The following is a 21360-nucleotide window of genomic DNA, read 5'->3' as shown; positions in this document are numbered from 1 at the left end:
AAAAGGATAGAAGATGAGCAAGAGTTTCCAACAAGGCTTGATAGAGATTTGCAGCAGGTAGAAAAATACCCAGAGTGAACATGCCAGAAGTGGAGAGAAAAGCCAAAGGTTGTACAGTTGTCCTGAAATCTCGTCTTCATCAAAAAATATGTAAACAAGCCTTCATGAAAACTGTTTAAGTGACCAAAAAAAGAGTTCCAGACGTGCCAACTTTTGAAATCCAGAAATCCGGAGATTCTCCCGAGGGGGGCACCTCCCCCCCCCCCTCCCCGACACTCATAGACTCGATCAAAAAAAAGTTCATGAAAAAATTTTCGAAAAAAAAATTATTATTTTTAAATAAATTAAGAAAAAGTTACATTCTTCCCCCCCCCCCCAAGGCAGGTTCTGCATTGCCCCGGAGACAGTGATTGATAATCTTGGGTATATGAATTCTTAAAGGCTTTATATTTAGCTGTATATAGCTTAAAGTTTTATATTTGCTTTCTGAAGATATTTAATCGGAAGAAACGATTTAAAAAATTCAAATTACAAAGCTGCGGACGAAAAAACGTGTTTACCGCGCGGCTGTTAATGCAATACAATAATGATTATGCAGGAATTTTGGCAACCAAGGTCATGCCCCTGATTAATGATTGCCGATAAATGCTACGAAAACAAAGTCGCGTCTTTGCCAGTTGCTTAAATGCGGTCACAGAGACTTTTTTTACGGCTGCTCGATGGAAACAACTACGACTGTCCTCTATGGGTGTTTTCCCTAACGACGACGGTAATTATTGACGGCACGACAACGTGAAAGCTTGCGTAAAATCTAATTTTCTGCCAAACTCCGGAGAAATTTTAACAAATCTGGAGAGCGGGAGGAAGGATGAAAAATCTGGAGTCTCCCGCCTAAATCGGGAGAGTTGGCAGGTCTGGAGTTCAGAGAATCAGGGACCTTTTAAGATTGAACAAAATCCCTGCAGACATGGACCAAAAGACTCCCCTATGTAATAAAACATGACCAATTGGCAAAAATTCACTCCCACATCGCATTATTTCCGACCAAGGTTGCTCGTTATACTGGCAAAGAAGTGACCTACTTGAATTCTGATCTCAATGTGGAAAACTATGCATGATCTGTTCAAAGAAATTCACCCTGATGAGAAGATTTCTTACCAGTTTTATTGACAGTACTTCAAGGAAAACGTTTCTCTGAGATTTGGAAAGCCAGCAAAAGACACATGCTGAACATGTGAAGAGTTGAACATTAAGATGAAAAGTCCTGTCCTTTGTGAATCAGCTAAGCAAACTGCCATGGCAAAATTATTATTAGTACATGAAAGGAGGAGCAAAAAATTTTATGATGCAATCAAAGAAGTTGAAAAGCTTTGCCAAGAAAACAGTGGTATTCTCTGTATGTGTATTGACTATATGGTTACTGTATCCTTACCTCGGATTCCAGTGCAAGATATCTGCTATTTTAGGCAGCTGCGTGTTAATACCTTCAGTATTCATAACCTAAGAGATGGTAAAATGAAATGTCTAGTTTATGACAAAACAAATGGAGGAAGCAATGGGCCTAATGAAGTTAACTTCTTTTTGAAAAATATATCAATGCAGCTGAAAATGGCAAGATCTAAGATCTTGTACCTTTTTTATGGACAACTGTGGAGGGCAGAATAAAAATCACACATTGATGAGGTTTTCGATGTTCTTAGTGGAGTCTGGATGTTTTGAGGAAATTAGATTTAATTTCCCCATCAGAGGGTATTCTTTTTTACCCTGATGGGGATTTCGCCCTTATAAAAAGACTTATCAAGAAGAATGATAGATTGTACACGGTTGACCAATATGTGGATTTGATCAACCAGAATGCGTCAAAAAGTTTACTGTAGTAAAACTTGAAAGTAAGGACATTATCAATTTCAAGACGTGGTGGCCTAATCTGTACAAGAAGAAAGTCTTAATTTTGAAAAGCAGGAGAAAGAATGTCCCAAAAGAACAAAAGGTTTCTTTTTCTATTGCCAAATACCATTACTTTTCTCTTCACAAAGATTCATCCCATACAGTGAAATGTACACAATACATCAATGGTATTGGCTTACAAATCTTCCCACCAAGAAAAAACTTGGTGTACCACTAATAATACCCCAAAGCAAGGCTTATTCATCGACAAAATTTCCCATAACTTAAAAAAAAATACATGACTTGAATAAAACAAAAAAATACATCCCAATGGAGTATAATGATTTTTTGGGGCCAGATTTTTAGTGCACCAACCATTAACTCATTAGAAAGGCAACTGGAAGAGGAGTACTTTTGATCCCTGTCTATAATAGAAAGTTTGTATAGTATAAAAAGCTAAATAAAGTTTGTTTCATTGCATACATTTGTTTATTTATGTGTTTTCCTCAGACTTTTCATTGGAGAATAGAGCTGTAAAATGTTTAATTGTAAAAAGGGCCATGTCCGTATCAGACTTTACTCTCTCATGGCTATTCTTAAGCAATTAAAATTTAAAATCTTCTCTCAGGGTTTCATTAAATGTATTCCACAAACACTACAATTAAATTTTTTGCTAAAAATAAATTATTGGAGAAGATATACATTTTTTGCCTCTTCTGAAAACTTGAGAAAATGAGACAAGACCCTTTCTTACATTTAGCAATTCAAATATTAAAATTATATTCTTTTGAGGATTATTAATTTTCTGAGCGTGCATTAAAGAAGTATGGAAACCACACAGCTTTGTTAATTACAATTTGTGTTCAAATACAGGGTGCATAGCAAACAGGGAGCATGGCATTTCACTGGTGAACCGTTGATCCTAAAGGCATACTTCCAGTTATAACAAGTTTCTAAATAATTTATAGTAATTTTCAAGGGGGTTAAATAGTTATTGAAATAAAAAAATTAACTTTTTATACAGTCCCTGTGTGTCCCAAAACCCACTTAGAAAATTTTTGCAGTTTCTCCTGATGCCAACAAAAAAAGTTCCATTTTTTTAAGAACAACATTTACTCAGATATTCAAATTCAAAAAAGGAAAATTGGGAAAAAACAGCATTAGATGCAGATAAATCGTTTTACCTGCATTTAATGCTGTTTTTCCAAATTTCACTTGTTTCAAGTTTGAATATCTTAGTGAATATTGTAGTTAGAAACATGGAACTTTTTTTGTTGGCATCAGGAGAGACAAGGCAACGACTTTCTAATTGGGTTTTTGGAGCACACAGGAATGGTATAAAAAGTCAATTTTTTTTATTTCAATAACTATATAACCCTTGCAAGATGAATGACATATCTGAGTACTATACACATTTGGAAACTTTTCTAATTGGAAGTACACCTCTAGGATCATTGGTAAGCCAGTAAAATGCCATAATCTTTGTTTGCTATGCACCCCGTATATTACTACTACTACCAAACTGTTCATGTAACTAGTAAACCTTCCTCTCTTGAGGAATTCCAACAAATTCATACACATCGGAAATTGTCGACTGTGTATATAAGTGGCCCTGATGCATTTATAATGCAAGAGTCATGCATGTGAAGTTCTTGCAAGATGGAGAGAAGTGCTGCCATCTGCCTTTCATATCAGGAAATGAAAATGACAGATGCCTGAATTTCCATGTTCACATAATAATCCAGTTGACAATTTTTATTTTAATCAATATTTCTCGCAGAAATATAGAAGCCAAAGATATTATTTTACTGCACATCAATTCCGGTCATATATCGCCATATGGCAATTTCCAACCAGTGGAGTTGAGTGGGAAATGAAGGCGCTATCTATCAGTGGTCACCTCAGGCTCGGTAGGTAAAGAACTTGTTTCTGATGTCTTATGCTTGGATTATATGATTATGATTTTTTTCTCATAAGGTGTATCATTTGGATCATTTTTGTCGCACCACGGTCATTTTCTGCACAGGAGAGCTAATTAGACTGGGACCTACAATTTATCGCGATTCGAAACGGCAAGGTTGTTTCTATACTCATCGAAAGGTTTTTGCGCTAACCCCTTGATGGGGGACTCCGTACTGTAGCAATTTTTTCTGTGGCCATGTTGCCGTTTCTGTTGTACCCCTGTATTAGGAAAGTTTTCTGACAAGGACAAACCGGGTATTAAACTCGCGACACCTCTAAACATCCTTTGGTACTTTAGGCAAGTATCTTATCGACCTGGACTACCGTGCCCATCATAAAGTGTGCCTTTACAAAATATGTGATGATCATATATTTTGGATCACGTTTTTCTTCAAAAGAAGACAGACATTTATAAATTGATTTACAATAGGCATAAATCATTAAAAAAGGTCATCAAAGTGACAATAAGGGAACAGCAAGTACTTACCCATCTTGTTTGACACTTGCCATAATGGCCATTGATTGTCCGGCAAAATCAAACTTTTGCTGCAAGTTACCAAACTGTATAACATCTTTTTCATCTAGAATGTATGGACGTTGGCTTTGTAGGAAAAAAAAGGCCGAAAAAAAATTATGTCGTTAAGAAATTGATATGACATAAAAGATAACCTACCAATGTGAAATCATCTGAGAGTGTCACACATAAGTCAAGTCAGTATACGCTAAGAACTTATAGAATATATTACTTATGATATGAGTAAGTTTTTTAAGTGATATTGGTTAACTGAATATATAAATTTTGTCAGTAGGTGCACTTTGTTTCAAAGTTCGCATTGATTTTTAAAGTTCACTATCATTAGCAATATGCAGTGAAACCTATGTATAAAGATAAACCTGACTATAACAATATTTTCTTTGGTCCCTGCGGAATTCCTATTTAATAGAAAAATGCTCAAACTGTCCACAACAGTAACATGTCTATAATAATATTTTTTAATGTACCAACAGTATTGTTATAAACAGGTTTTACTATACATCCTTGTATGGGTAACTGTAAAACTCTACTATAATCCTCATTTTATCAACAATAAGCAATGGGCTTTTTGTGATAATTACATAAGGATGCATATTGCTAGTGATGTTGAACTTTGAAAATTTATACAGGTAAAACAAAATGTCAATTACATTAGAACCTTGATTATCCATCAAGCAGTTAACTGGAGTAAACACTTTTCAAAACTTCACAGAAAATGAAGGAGAGCTGAACATGAAATTTTTGTGCAGAGAAGGTAAAGTTTAGTGAAGGGTAACATAATTTGGTAATTAGAACACATATATCAACATTAAAATTTTTTCTGGCTTGCTAAATCTCAATTTAAACAGTATATATTGCTCAAATCAAGGGGATAAAAAGTGGTCAACCCTGTTTTGTAACCCTATGAAAAAACACACACACAATTGTAGAAATAATTCTTGTCTTTTTTTGCTTTTTTTTAAATTTAAATTGTGATTGTTTGACAGGAATAATATTAGAATATAAACTGGATATTTACTTCAAACCAACAAAGTAAATAAATAACTATTTTATTTGAACCATTTTGTTTGTTTTAAGTTATAACTTATTTTTTTATCAATGGCAGTTTAACTGTGGTTTTTGGTTACATATGATCATTTTACCTACCACTACCCAGAACAATCAAGGCTCTGTTGGTACTTGAGGAAATCTCAAGAATACATATTGTTTCCCTCATGCCAAAAGCATGAATGTGCCAATTTTCCCTTTTTCATCAGCTGGGATACCTCATTTTGGTGTCTAAATTTTGCCTGAAACGCAAATGTGTACTCCTATTGAGACACACGTTACAAAACATTTTAGGAAAATAACTTCCATAGTAACATGGGTAAAGTAACATTCAAGCAATGCCATTTCCAATGTTTTTTTTCATTAAAGGACATTACACATTTGTTATTCAGGCATGGAGGGGGACGGACGATATGTATGTGTTATTTTATTAGAAATTCCACCATCATATTCTCATGACAATCACTTTGTGTGGATTATTTTCTTCATAAAACTGAAAGTATAGTTGCTGCAATAAAACTTTCCTAACATAAATGACTAGTTTCATTCGTAGCCAGGATATTATGTTCTACTATAAATAATGTTATTATTTCATATTAGCTATACGGTCATCTTAAGGTATAAGTGGTGATAATAATTACTTGAATAAAATTTTTCATTCAAAAGATAAAGTTTTGGGTTATTGTTTAGTAATTTATTTAATGATTTATTTAAATTCATTTATCAATTTGTTCTATGAAATATGATTTTAATAAAAAATGTACATACTATGTTTTGTTAGCTGACGAACTCCATAATGTCCTCTTTCTGAGAGTTTGAGGATGGTAATGTGAGCTCCCTTGAAAATAACTTGAAAACTAAATAAATAAAATGAACAAAAACTAGACAATAATAAATGATTCAGAATTTTAATAGCATTAGTGTGAGAACACATTGATAATAATAACCTTTAATGCATATACAACTACTCCCTGACTTATGGACTTTTCAAGTTAAGAACCAAAATTTTTGATGCTCTTGATAAATTCTTGATTGACTTTGGCGGTATTTGAAAATGTTTTAATCAAACAGAAAATCCCTCCTCCCTTTGAGATGTGGTCCTTGTTGGAAAATTATGGGCATGACAAGGGATACAAAATTTATTTATATACAATGTATGTAATTAACATAACAGTGTAAACTACATATTTATGTGCAGATTCCAAACAATTATGATATCTTAGAAACACCTTTGACATGGCTATAACAGCAACAAAAAATGATAAGCCATATGATAAAAATGATAATGAAAGGTGAACCTATTTGTCATTCGTCCCTTTGCATCTGGATGAGACAAAGTGACAGAAAAGAGTATGAAAAGAAAGTACTCAAAGTAATCTGTTAAGAAAGTACTCAATAAATCTGCAAAGGATCTTGAAGGCCCTGAGACCTTGACAGAGAAAATTAATTTGCAGCCATCAATGAATAAAGCAGAATTTAGAAAAAGATAACTTAGACCATTATTTTCTCAAACTTTTTGTTCCATCGACCCCCAACACAAAGAATCCTATATTAAAGCCCAGGTTTCTACAGCTCTCCCTGAACCCTCCCATCGCATCTCAGGGAAGATATTGTCCACTTTGGGAAACACACTGATGTAAACTATGATCTAACTTATTGAAGCTATTGAGGAGACATGAAACTAATGAAAACTAGGTAAAATTTAGAAGTTGCCAAAGTAGTTGAAGAAGAAAAATAGAAAGAAAAGAGCCATGAAGTTCAGGGATCCAAAACATTTTTCTGGGGTGAAACAAGCTCCAGCTTTAGTAAAATCCATAAAGGCTTGCAGATGAGTATAAAAAAAAGATGAGAATGTAGCCTGATTTCAGAAAAAGGAGGGAAAAACTCAAGTAGATCTCACAATGTTTTGAACAAATTTATAACAGAAAACTGCTGTTAGAAATTTGTTATTAATGCTATTCAGTTTTAATTGGAAAGCTTAAAAAAAATCATTAAAATAAGCCATTAAATATTTTTGTAACTTTTTAAATGTTTTTGTAACTTTTTAATATCTTTGTTACTCATATTTGCAAGAATGAAAATTTTTCTCAACATCTTTTCTCATTCACTTGGGATGAATTTTTCGCATGCCTGATTTCTGATCCCAAATTAGTAAATTGTATTGATTTTGACACATTGAATGACTAAACTTACACAGAATAAATGCTCTTGATGTGCCTGAAATGAATGAGTTGTCAGTGAGAAAGGATCTTGTGCCTACATCTTAAATTTTTGGTTTTTCTATAATTATTTTCTTGCATTAATTTTCAGTTGTGTTATATATTATGTTTATATTTTTTTTAAAAACTAATATAAAACTTCATGATATAATTCTACCTAAATTATTCAATATTTGTTTCCTTTTTATCCTTCAGAGTCTTAACCCTTACAACGGCAATCCCAAGGCATCTTGTCAAACTTGATCTGCTTTATTTCGGTCTACCTGAAATATCTTAGGTTCTTAACATGCTTTTATTTCTATTGTGGTAGTTATAATATCGATCAGGAAAATTTAAAACCGCTTAAAGGATTAAAGAATTATATGCAAGTAAAACTTTGTGTGACACATACTTTACTTGCAAAATATAGACTGTAATAGTGAAAAATCTGACTGTTGCAAAATTGTACTATAAGCAGGGATAACTTTGTGAGTTATTTAATGAAATATTATCTGTTCAAATGATAATTATTATTTCCACCATTTTTTCTCATCCATTATCAAAAGACAAGTGATTATGACCTATAACTATTTTTTTTTAAAAATAATATTAGTATTTTCACCTAAGAACTTAATAAAAATTTCAAAAACTGTCACAAAATAGCCCCCCCCCCCCACCTTTTATTTACAGGTTATGATGGTTGGTGGATGAAAGAAAAATGTCGAAGCTGATATAATTTTAAAAAATATTATAGCAACTCCACCAAATACAGTTGAACTTGGTTAATTCAAAGTTCAATGTCACTGGGAAAAAGTTCAAAAATCCAATTAATCTACCCTGAATCTGTAAAATGTCTACAAATTTGAATTAATAATCATATTACAAATACAACGCCACAACAGGCAAAATGCCCAACGAGGTGGCTGAGAAAATTCATCACTGCCCCCACGGGGACTCGAACCCTGGTCTCTCGCTTGCCAGATGAGTGATCTACCATCTAAGCTATGGAAGCAGACAAACACATGGAAAGTACACACACAATTTGTACTTTCCGATATATTCCATACTCTTGATCTGCTTTATTTCGGTCTACCTGAAATATCTTAGGTTCTTAACATGCTTTTATTTCTATTGTGGTAGTTATAATATCGATCAGGAAAATTTAAAACCGCTTAAAGGATTAAAGAATTATATGCAAGTAAAACTTTGTGTGACACATACTTTACTTGCAAAATATAGACTGTAATAGTGAAAAATCTGACTGTTGCAAAATTGTACTATAAGCAGGGATAACTTTGTGAGTTATTTAATGAAATATTATCTGTTCAAATGATAATTATTATTTCCACCATTTTTTCTCATCCATTATCAAAAGACAAGTGATTATGACCTATAACTATTTTTTTTTAAAAATAATATTAGTATTTTCACCTAAGAACTTAATAAAAATTTCAAAAACTGTCACAAAATAGCCCCCCCCCCCCCACCTTTTATTTACAGGTTATGATGGTTGGTGGATGAAAGAAAAATGTCGAAGCTGATATAATTTTAAAAAATATTATAGCAACTCCACCAAATACAGTTGAACTTGGTTAATTCAAAGTTCAATGTCACTGGGAAAAAGTTCAAAAATCCAATTAATCTACCCTGAATCTGTAAAATGTCTACAAATTTCAATTAATAATCATATTACAAATACAACGCCACAACAGGCAAAATGCCCAACGAGGTGGCTGAGAAAATTCATCACTGCCCCCACGGGGACTCGAACCCTGGTCTCTCGCTTGCCAGATGAGTGATCTACCATCTAAGCTATGGAAGCAGACAAACACATGGAAAGTACACACACAATTTGTACTTTCCGATATATTCCATACTCTTGATCTGCTTTATTTCGGTCTACCTGAAATATCTTAGGTTCTTAACATGCTTTTATTTCTATTGTGGTAGTTATAATATCGATCAGGAAAATTTAAAACCGCTTAAAGGATTAAAGAATTATATGCAAGTAAAACTTTGTGTGACACATACTTTACTTGCAAAATATAGACTGTAATAGTGAAAAATCTGACTGTTGCAAAATTGTACTATAAGCAGGGATAACTTTGTGAGTTATTTAATGAAATATTATCTGTTCAAATGATAATTATTATTTCCACCATTTTTTCTCATCCATTATCAAAAGACAAGTGATTATGACCTATAACTATTTTTTTTTTAAAAATAATATTAGTATTTTCACCTAAGAACTTAATAAAAATTTCAAAAACTGTCACAAAATAGCCCCCCCCCCCCCACCTTTTATTTACAGGTTATGATGGTTGGTGGATGAAAGAAAAATGTCGAAGCTGATATAATTTTAAAAAATATTATAGCAACTCCACCAAATACAGTTGAACTTGGTTAATTCAAAGTTCAATGTCACTGGGAAAAAGTTCAAAAATCCAATTAATCTACCCTGAATCTGTAAAATGTCTACAAATTTCAATTAATAATCATATTACAAATACAACGCCACAACAGGCAAAATGCCCAACGAGGTGGCTGAGAAAATTCATCACTGCCCCCACGGGGACTCGAACCCTGGTCTCTCGCTTGCCAGACGAGTGATCTACCATCTAAGCTATGGAAGCAGACAAACACATGGAAAGTACACACACAATTTGTACTTTCCGATATATTCCATACTCTTAATGATGGCAAAAAGATCCAGATTTGAATGTTACACCTTAATCTATAGGTTGAAAAGCATATTCAGTATTCAGTGGGTACACAGTCTCAATGCAGTCCAAATGACGAATGTTAAAAGGTGGCATTAAATCATCGAAAAAAAAAGGGTAGAGAAAAAACAAAATTTTCAAACTTTTATTAGCCTTTAAAAATTTGTTGCTGAATAACTTAATCAGGAAAGCAAAGTCTGGCTTCTTGTAGAATTTTTCCAAACTAAATTTGCTCATACAAAAATCATGATTTTATTCCCTCTAATGTCAAATTATTTAAAAAATTCCAAACTAAACAAGAAATTTTAATACTAAATTAGCTAGAAAACTCAAGGGGAGTTCATAAAAGTTCGAATTATTCAAAACATTCAAATTAACCAAGTTCGAATTATCCAAGTTCACTGTATATAGCAAGCATCTTCAACCCACTGCTCAAGAGCACTACAGTGCTCTCTGAAGCATCCGAAGTGCTTGATACTCGTGTCAGATTTCATGCTAGCAAGCACTTGGTCACACCCAGTACAAATTTCATTCGAGGACTGAAATCAATCTTGATTTCATGCATTTGTATGTCAAACTTGCCGTAAGGGTGCTCTTTTTTTTAATGATGGGTACAGGAAGTGCCCATGATTAGAAAAGGGATGAAAACCTCTGGCATATAGTATGCATCAAATATGTGATACCTGGGGATTTGAAGTGATTTCAGAATCTACATAGGTGAAGAGCTTTATTTTGCAGGATTCAGAATCTTCTAATCCATTTCTGTGCAATATTGTGGAAGATCTCAATTCCTTTTCTTCCTGATAAAATAAATCAATGCATGTAATAATAACAACTACTACTATGGAAATAGGAACAAAAAAAAAATAAACGATCATGAATAAATTGAAAAAGTTTCTTGTTTGCCTCTTTGGATACTTTTTCCTGCCAAGAACATATTGTTTCAGCACGGCACATTTTCCCATTTCTTTGTAGTTGAAGCAGTTCCAGGCCCTCTGCATGGTCATTCTTTACTGCCTCATTAATCGGAAAAGATGCAGGAACTGTTCTTTGAACAACAACTCTGAAATCATGTAAATCAAATGAGCATATTATAAACGAATAAACCTAATAATGCAGAGTTTCACAAATTGACATGAACTCAGGAAACATGTAGACCATAGACTCAGGTACAACGCAAAGAAAATTTTCGACACCAATAGTAGTACAAATTTCAGTTGTTATAGCAACATGGCATATGGGATTCGCCAAACAATAATATAACTCATAATTACATCAAATACATTTTATACAAATAGTGATAATAATTTTTTGCTAATAGATATGTAGCTCAGTTTATTTGGTTCTGGTAATTTTTTCACAATAGCAAACAATGATGGTTTGAGCAGAAAAGTATGTACCACATTTTAACTTGTACAAGGAACCCTGATTTTGGGGCTCAAAATTTGAAAAAAAGTTGAAAAGATATATCTGTAATGTTATCCATGTATAAGAAATCCATCCTATTTTTGGGTTCCAACTTTTGGCAAAAAGGGGTTCCTCATACCCGTTAAAATACAGTACATAGTAACTTTATGTTAAAAAATGTTTTCTATTTTGATATTGTTTCCTGAATCTATAGCAGTGTTTATTGACAGTGGAGGGTTTCACATTCCTTTTTATGTAAAAAATTACTCATTTGCAGATTAAAATATGCCAATACATGTACAGTGATACCTCGGCTTATGAATTTTTTGGCAAACAAAGATTTTTTCTTGATTTTTCTGCCTTGGCTAACAGATACAGATTCAGCTAATAAATATTTTCGTTGATATAATGACTAATGACTGAATGCCCACCCCTCCCTCAGGCCCTATAGAGGTTGATTTTCGAATTTCAAAGATGACACTACTACTACTAAACCACACATGCACCTCGTCCATATTCCTCCGCGGAACCTCTAACGAATTGGTACATGCAGAAATGTGCGTGTACGTGAAGTGAAACCTGACGTGAAGTTTGTTTCTGTGTAATGCTTGTTATGTGTCATGCTGCCATCTGCCACCAGTTTTTCTAACTACGAGTGAAGTGTAATGATTTAATAATTTATCATTGTAGGCCTGTTGCTCTCTGTGGCGAGACTTTTTAATGGGGAGATCGGCTCACATTTGCGCCTCGAAGTTGGGAACCACGGGAAACCAACTTCAGCCGACCACCACTGCGGTGACGGTGGGGTTTGAACCCGGATCCTCGCGATGCAAGTCCGTCATTATAATCACTCTACCACCACAGCGGCCAAAGATGACACTGCCAATCCTGCCAGTATGGATCCGACAAGGAGAAGAAGATTTTCGTTGATATAGGTGCACGCGATAGCACTAAGCAGCATTGTGAGCTGAATTTTCATACCAATCATCATCAGACTTACTGTCACTTTTTTGAACCAGGTTTAGCTAAGAAAAAATGCAATGAAAAAAAAGGAGCGTATATTCTCAGAGCATGAGCTCTTTCAGTGCAAGACTGAACAGTCTGGACATTCTAAGAGCTTATCTTTTCCATCTGCATCTATCAGACCCAAAAATGAGCCGACCAAATCACAAATGGATGAGGATACAAATGATGTTCGACACCTATGAACTCGACTGGGTAGTGTCAACACAAGATAAAAAGATAAGTTAAAAATAAAGATTTTCAGCATCTCTCATCTTCCTTTAGGCTAAGAACATAGTGGAAGCGGTGAGCAAAGCGACGAATAAGAAGGAAGAGAAGTGACACGAGAATATAGCTGCGAGCAAGGAACATAGTACACATAGTGGGAGCGTTTGATGTAGCAGAGAGTATCAAATAGAAACTCGCAATCAGCTTGGTTTTTTTTACATTAAAGAATGCTTAAAAATTTCGTAATTATAAAAATCATTGCTCAGACAACAATTTAGAAATAGTAATGTTGTGTGAATATCACTATTTTTAAATATAAACTACGGAAATATTCTTCATATTTTGGTCGCTTTCCTTCCTACATCTTTTCCTGCGGCACTTGAGTGCGATCCCTTCTCGAAAGATCAATAATATTTTCTACTAAATTTATGAGTAAAAAGTTGACAAAAATATCATGTTTATCAAAGTGTCCCCCCCCCACTGTTTAAATTTGTATTATTAGCATAGGTGGGAGGGTAGAAGTGGAAAATCCCCCCAATAGCTTTATTTGTAGAAATATTTGTTGGTTTCATTGTTTAATTTTTTTTACACAAGAAACGTAATTATTGACACTCAAAAATCCAGCATAAAAACATTCGGTACGCGTCCAGTCAGGGTTCATACAAAATTTTCAAAATGAAAAGTAAGGAGTTTTTAAGGACTTTTTAAGGAGTTTCAAGCAGTTTTTAAGGAGTCATGGCAAACTTCATAACATACAAGTTTTACAGCAAAAAAAAGGGTGGGGCACATATGCAAATTTATTTTTAATTTGCAAACAAACTTTCCCTCTTCTCAAAAATATAGACGTAGAAGTGGTTCAAAAATTACAAGTTTTGATTTGTTACCCAGCATCATAAGAATTCATAAAATAATCAATCCACATACATGCTTTCTGTCGTCACCAAAGTATTCTAAAACTTTCAAGTTTCGGTCAAAAATATAACTCCTAACAGTATCGCATAAATTATAAAAATTCTAAAAGTGATATTCATTCCCCCTCCAATTATTCAAAATAAAAACCATAGCCGACAAAGATTTTTCTTACAAAATTATTCATATTTGCAGCAACTCTAGGCACACACACACACTTCCAGCACAACTTCCTAGATAGTAAATTGCCCATAGATGGTAATAGACCTGAGTTGTGCTTGGTTTGAAAGAAAGAAAGCCCCCCCCCTCCCCCCGGAAATCACTCACTCAAACAATCTGGGAATGTGCCGCGGGCCGCTCAATTGCAGTAAGAATTTGCCACGAGCCACTTGAGGCAGGCCACATTTAGGCCATGTGTTGAGCACATGTATATAATGCCTATATACAGGCGTTATGATGGGGCCTGTCCCTAAATCTATTTTTGTAACAATGAACCAAGTGACACATTTACAGATCGCTTAAGTAACTCGTGGCACAATTCCAGACCATTTAAGCGATCTGTGGCACATTAAGCGATCCCTTGAGTGACATGTGACACAGAGCATTGGTCCTGCCACCAGTGCGGTTCTACATCACTGAAGTTATCCGCGGCACATTCCCAGATTACTTAAGTGATCTGCGGCATAGTCACGGATCACTTATATGACGTGCGGCACAGCTCCAGAGCATTTGGATCCGCTAAGTATTTGAAGATCACTAGAGTGGCTCTGTAGGGGACTCAATAGGGAGAATGTTAGTTCAGGTGCCCACAAACTAGTGAAAAGTTTTACTCGTTTTTCGCGCACCGAGTAAGACGTCATTAAGAATATTTCATATTTTTTATAAAGGATGGTTGATGACGTAAGAATCATCCACCCCCCCCCCCCCGTCATCAAGTCAGCAAATCAAAAATCCCCCATCCATGCTGACATAATACTTGAATGACCTCTAACATAAAGATACCCGAAAGTTATTTTCTGAAGGTTAAAAAAAGTGGGTTCAGCTATAGCAGCTGATCAGCTTGTCCTCCCCTCCCTCCTGTAAAACCAGACGTGGCTCGGGCTGTCACTTTTAAAACCCGGGTTTTACTAGCAGGTTTTCTCTGCCGCGCGCAACGTGAATCACCCAGCACGACACACAGCCTATTCACCAGTATGAAAAGCAGTACAACTGTTTTCCTACAGAGCGCAATACGGCTCACGACAGCGCTTTACGTCGGGCGTGATTGGCAGACTGCTTCTGGAGGAGTTAAGAGTCGTGTGCCACGTGTTTCGGCGATCTTCCTTCATTTTCGTGTTGTGTCTCTTCCCTTTAAAATGGGGCATGCAGCTGATAGAGTATATGACGCCAGGGTCATATAGTATATAGCCGTCCTGACCCGATGCACCCCGCTTGGAAAACGCAAATGTGTAGCGTCATTATGTAATTCATTTCTGCCGACACGAAATGATCCAGTTAGGTTCAAGCGGCGCAAAAAGCCTACTCCTAGAAAAACATGGCTTCAGGGATGAACGCTCGTTACAGGATCCCAGGAGAGAGAAACCCATTGTCTCTCATAGAATCTCTTGTGTGTGGATAGAGCCTGTTCCTCTTTTTTTTTGCCTTTTTATTTTACGGCAACCAATCTGCGAAACAGATTCGCTTTCCCCACTGCACTTCAGTTTTTAGCACTTTAAGGCGAGGCGGCAAAAAGATACGCTTGTCGTCGTCCCTTACTCCAGTGGAACTGAAATTTTTTTTCCTTTCTTCTTTTTCAGTAGCGAGTTGTAATGTGAATAAAGGCAATGCTATTCATCACCATGGGGAATGCCTATTCTAAGAAAGATCATCCCTTCAGAGAAAAAAAAAAGGCCTTTTTCAGGTGTGCTGCAAAAAGTAAGGAGTTATAAGGGCCCTTCCAGAGGGAAATGAAAAGTTAGGAGTTTTTAAGGAGTTTGTAAGGATGTGCAAACCCTGCCAGTATGGAAATATTGACGGTACACAGAAAATAAACAAACAAATAAAACTTGCCAATTTTTCCCCAGAAATATACATGATTTTTAATTCAGACTACTGAAATACATTTACCCACAAACGGTGCATGATAAATGAGCTTAAAACTCAAAATGTAAATATTATAAACTCAAAGTATAAATCATTTTTGGTTTGCTATTTAATAGCGAAAACAAGCCCTTCCATAGACATCTTGAAGCTACACACAAGCGAGCAGAGCGACAAAAACAAAATATCTTGAATGCGCTGCTATTATCGCTTGTGGCAGAATTCCTACTCTGCTGCGATGAGCGCCGCTATACGCAGGTGCATTGTAATCAGATTTCGCTGCTCTCATCTCTTCTCTCATCATTGCTTTGCTCTCCGTCCCACTATGTGTTCAGCCTTAGATTCACATTTATCCAATTTTGGAACTGTTGATTTAACCTTTGGTCAGTTTTTTGCCTTCATTATAGCATTCTCATTGTTTTTAAAAAAAAAAATTTATCTTTCAATTTTGGGCAAAACCTTAAATAAATCAAAAGATTTTCCATTTCCTATTGGGAAATCACATTTCGGCTACCGATCGAATTATCTTCGTTAGCTGAGGGGATCACCTTAAAAGATCCTGAGCAAGTTACAGGAACATATTAGACTATATTGATCTAGAATAGGAGTCTTCAACCAGGCACAGATCCGGAGTGATGTGTTAAAAGGGGCTATCCTAATTGTGTTGACTAATGGAATCATCCCATATTATATGAAACAGACCAATTTTACCTTATATTATCTGGCTCTTGGGAGGGGCGATTTTCCCTTTCTCCCTCTGGTTCCGCATGTCTTCTCAATATTTTGCACACTGAACTTCTCAATAACATACATTTAGAATAGCTTAGCATAGTGGCCTGCGGGCTTCATTGAAATTTTCAATGTGGTTTGCAGAGGTGTCAAAAAGTGGAGATGCCTGATTTATAAAGTATGATGATAAGCAATTTTATAGAGTGTTCCTTTCCAATCGAAAAAAAAAGAAGAGTCAAAACAATACAATTACAAATTTGTACATCTCACAACAAGTATATGATATCTGTCAAGTTCAAATGGGCTTGAAATAAAACCTGAGTTAGCACCCTATTGTCAGGGGTTTGCGTCCAAAGAATTAAAAAAAAGATTCACGACACTCTACAACAAAGTGAATTTAAATGACAGAACACTAGGGTATAATAGCACCTCTGAACCATCAATCCTTGTAGGCTCCTATGCATTATGCAGTGGGTCTGTATGCCTATATGCAGCACATCTTGCTCTATTGAATTAGTACCCATGCAGACACCTATGTAAGAAGCATCAATATTATTTTAGGTAGGTAGTTTGTGGGGCTTGAAGAATCTTATATTCCAGGTAGTTATGGCAACACAAAAATTGGCATTAGTGCCTATGAAGTTTAAAATATTATGGAATTTAAAAACTTTTCGAACTGGAGTCAAAGGAACCCCATTTCCCAAATTCATGCTAACTTGTCCACCAAATCAGAAAAGAGTTCTAAGTCATTCAAAAATAAAGATTATTTTGGATCATTTCTTTTTAACCACTCATCTGTCAAATTGATTTCTCCGTGTGCTACTAATGGTGCCAATTTTTTGTGAAGACCAATAAAACTATTTTTATGAATATGCGCATGCTTTTCTCATTTTAAGGATTAGGAAAGACTTGGATATCCCACATATATTTGACTATATACAAACTCTAAACAAAGATCAGTTTGACAGAATGAGAGAGTCTACGTACCAACACCTTGCTGACATAGTGGACTATGATGTACAAGCCATAGGGAAATATAGGAGACCACAGCAGATATTCCATTTAAATTGGAATAATCTATAGCTGATACTTGTATATATGAAAATGTTGGCACTATATGTATATATAACGGTAGTTGAAATTTTCTAGTGTATTTTTTAGAAGTTTGAATCTTGTGTTTGTACATAATTCTTAAATTACTGAGCACTTACTGAATAGAACTCTTAGGAATGTATATATCTCACTGTATACTTTTGATATTGAACAATTGGAATAGTAGTGGCATTTTTTGAATGTGCCCATCCGGTTTCTTGACTGCAAACCCTCATGGAATGGAAATGATGTTGGCGAAATACTAACTTACAGTCAGTTATGCATTTAGGACTGCCATCAACTGAAAGGTACAGAAATAAGTTAGTTTATGGATAATTACATCTTCAAAACGTATATTGAGGTTTTTGCGCTGCGTCCCCCATGCAGTGTTTTTTCCCCTTTTTCCCCCTGTATAGAATGGACGTTTACGAGTGAAGCTTTCTATGGGTTCTGTTCTTGGTGTTTCTGCATAAGGACTGTTGGTTGTGGTGGCAAAAAAAAAAAAAAAAAAAAAAAAATCTCTGACTTAAATTTGTATAGTCTGACCATTGATGACCAGCTGACGTTTTTCTTTTTTCTCTTTCTTCTTCTCCCCTTAAGCTTTTTCATTCTTTCCCTCTTCATAGGCCTTCCTGGCCAGTTTGTATGCTGACAGTCGTCCATACAGGATGGGAATCAGCTAAAAGTTCTATTCTGGTCTGGTCTGGTCATTTTAAGGAAGTTTGAAGTTGTTAAAATATATTTTTTGATTGAATTTTTTTATGGAAACATGAAAACTGATGTTTTTTGCTGTATATTTAAAATAATAAAAATAATAATAATAAAAGTTAATTAGTTAAACTAATTACTTTTCTAAACATAAATTGAAAACTTTGTTAATTACATTTTTAATTGGGTTGCTATATTTTTGAAATATATGACATCCATATTTTTATGGGCGTCTTTTTCTCAGCCACCTCGTTGGGCATTTTGCCTGTTGTGACTTTGTATTTGTATGACTGGTTGATAATTTTAAAAAAAAGGATAGGTTCCTTAAACATTTGGCTGGCACCTAAATTTCAATTTTTTTTGATTGGTCAAGCCCCGGTAGTTTAGTTACCTCTGTTAGTTAGTTACCTGGGTGTCTCACGGTTTCTCCAGTTTAGTTACCTGATTCCAACCCGTATTTGTACAGTATTTGACAGTTTATTTACAATATTTGAAATTTCACAATCCTATATCACAATCACTAAAATGAGTGCTTGTCCAGGTGACACCGTATCTTTTTTTTCTTTTTTCCCTTTCAAACTGAGCACAACTCAGGTCTTGATCATTGATCATTTTCGTCGCACCACAACTCAGGTCTATCATCACTTCTGAGCAATTTACTATCTAGTGAGTTGTGCCGGAGGTGTTAGTGTGTGTACCCAGTGATGCTAACTTTGTCAAGCAAAATTTCCCTCGAAAATTCCCATTTTGACTAAATTTTTCCCACACATTCCGAAAATTGTCCTGTCATCTATCAGTAGAAATATGCAGTCAAGTATTTTACACTAGAAAAGCATTGTTTTGCATTTATATATATATTTTTCAAAAAAAAACCTCTTTTGTTTGATGAACTCTCAAAATTTCCCACAAACGCTAAGAAATTTCCCATGTGGACCAATTTTTCCCACGTGTGTGGGAAATTTCCCACGAGTTACCATCAATGTGTGTACCTAACATTCTGAGTGCATATCTAGTGTTGTCTGATTTTTCAGTGCTGCCATCTATATTTCAGAAATGAAGTGAGTGAAGTGTAATGATTGAATATTTGTACTGTTTGTAGGCCTGTTGCTCTCTGCGGTGAGATTTATTTAACGAGGGAGATATCGGCTTGCATTCGCGCCGCGAAGTTTGGAACCACAGAAAACCAACTTCAGCCGACCACCACTGTGATGACGGTGGGTGAGATGGTTAAAGAGAAAGCTGAGCATTGACAACGTATCTATACTCTGTTCTCTCTAACTTGGGTCCTGATGTAAATAAACCGCTGTACCAATTTTTGACATCACTATGCATCCTTTATCTCTACTGATTGTAATTTTACCTGCCCCTGCATTGTGTGTTCCGAACACGTGTGTTTTTCCTCAAACGTGAGATTGTAAATTCGTTATGAAGAATTTTCCTGGATAATTTTTTTTCACTGTTCTCCAAATTTTGTTGAAATGAAAACTATTGATAACACTAAATAGAAAGAGGTATATAACCTGTTCCGAAATGTTCTTTAACCAATCATTTTGGGCATCGCACACGTGCTTTTATTTACATCAGGACCCAAGTTAGAACGAACAGAGATTAGCACCCTTTCGCCCAGGGGGCCCTGCGGGTACATATCATTATCAAGTAATAAAATACACACTAACCTCAATTTAAATTGCTTGATATCATCTATGGACCTGTAGATACCGAGGCCAACATCTTCACAAAAATCATTCATTTCTCAATCAAACTGCTTTCAGTTCATATCATCCGCTTCCAAATTAAATTACACGTTTTTATTTCTCCATTGTTTTTGTTTACATTCACGGACGCCCCATTAAGTTGCCAACTTAATTTTCTGACTGAAAAAAAAAGTAATTCAGGACTCAAATTTAGCAATTTAGTTCGATGATGTGATTAAGTTGCAAAAATTCTTCAAATACGCATATGAATTTTTTATAATCATGCTAAGAGACTATTGTAGTTATTTGAGACAAAAGTTTTCGCGATTTTTTCTTTCAATAATTCTTTGTTGGTGACGTTTGGCAACATTGATTGTGTGTTTGTTGACATTTCAGGGAAGTCGCAGTGTGGAACGAAATATTTTTCGAGATTACGCACTACATTCACAGGCATCGCGAAAAAGATGTTCGGGTGAAAATATTAGGAATCGTTTACAAAGTTGATGACGAAAAATGTCGAAGCTGTTGAACGGTAAGGAGAAAAGCGATAAATGCGTCAATGGAAATCTCGAAGTAGTTAGAAGAAGCGTCCGTTTAAAAGAAAGATCTGGAACTTTCAACAACAGTATAAATATTTTCGATTTCTCACATAAAGATTCAAATGAGGATCATCTCTCGCAGAGCAATAATGGTGTACGACCCCCTAAAAAAAGAGGTGCTTACAAAAAGAAAAATGCGGTGACCTCGACTCCCACTAAAAGGACATGCAAAAAAGTTGATTATAAAGATTCATTTTCATCGGGTAACGAAGACTGGTCTCCCAATTCAACAGTAACCAATAAATATAATTTGAGGAACGATAAAGATAAATGTGACTCATCGAGTGTCTCGCCTTTGAAAACGGAGGCATGTGTAAATGGTGGAACCAAGCAGGACTGTGTATCCGAGGATGACTGGGAGCCGCTCAAGTTCCGTCCCAATTTCAAAGACAAAAGTTTCTCTAGTTACAGCTCGCTCCCATGCTCCCCCTGCAAAACAGCCCATGATGCAACTGCGGATCAATCCTGCAACGGTGAAAGTTATGATGACCATGTTGGTAGTCGATTGAAGAACTACTCCGAATACTTAGGTCAGCCTCAACAGATCTACAATAAAGAAAATAA

General features: G+C 35.3%; 1 protein-coding gene across 5 annotated transcripts in view; it reads right to left on the bottom strand.

Annotated features, from left to right (window-relative positions):
* Mks1 (Meckel syndrome, type 1) overlaps positions 1 to 20379 on the bottom strand; it is a 57452-nt gene extending 37073 nt beyond the window's left edge. For 2 of the 5 annotated variants that reach the window (XM_089242523.1, XM_089242525.1), the window contains exons 1-5: positions 20180 to 20379; positions 11256 to 11412; positions 11033 to 11149; positions 6200 to 6288; positions 4337 to 4450 (exon numbers count right to left, since the gene is read on the bottom strand). In XM_089242523.1, the coding sequence (XP_089098649.1) occupies positions 4337 to 4450; positions 6200 to 6288; positions 11033 to 11149; positions 11256 to 11412; positions 20180 to 20253 (551 nt within the window). In that variant the 5' untranslated portion in view covers positions 20254 to 20379. Of the gene's footprint in view, positions 1 to 4336; positions 4451 to 6199; positions 6289 to 11032; positions 11150 to 11255; positions 11413 to 17132; positions 17236 to 20179 lie in introns of all 5 variants that reach the window. The other 3 variants (XM_089242524.1, XM_089242527.1, XM_089242528.1) reach the window with 3 other exon arrangements.
* Positions 20380 to 21360: the final 981 nt, after the last annotated feature.

This window comes from Pholcus phalangioides, unplaced genomic scaffold (genome assembly GCF_987345545.1).
Source record: "Pholcus phalangioides strain wild (caught in Gottingen) unplaced genomic scaffold, Ppha-v1.0 ptg000015l_1, whole genome shotgun sequence".
In the NCBI taxonomy this organism is placed as follows: Eukaryota; Metazoa; Arthropoda; class Arachnida; order Araneae; family Pholcidae; genus Pholcus; species Pholcus phalangioides.
The sequence above is the reverse complement of the archived record's forward strand: the minus strand, read 5'-3'. Positions and strand labels throughout refer to the sequence as shown.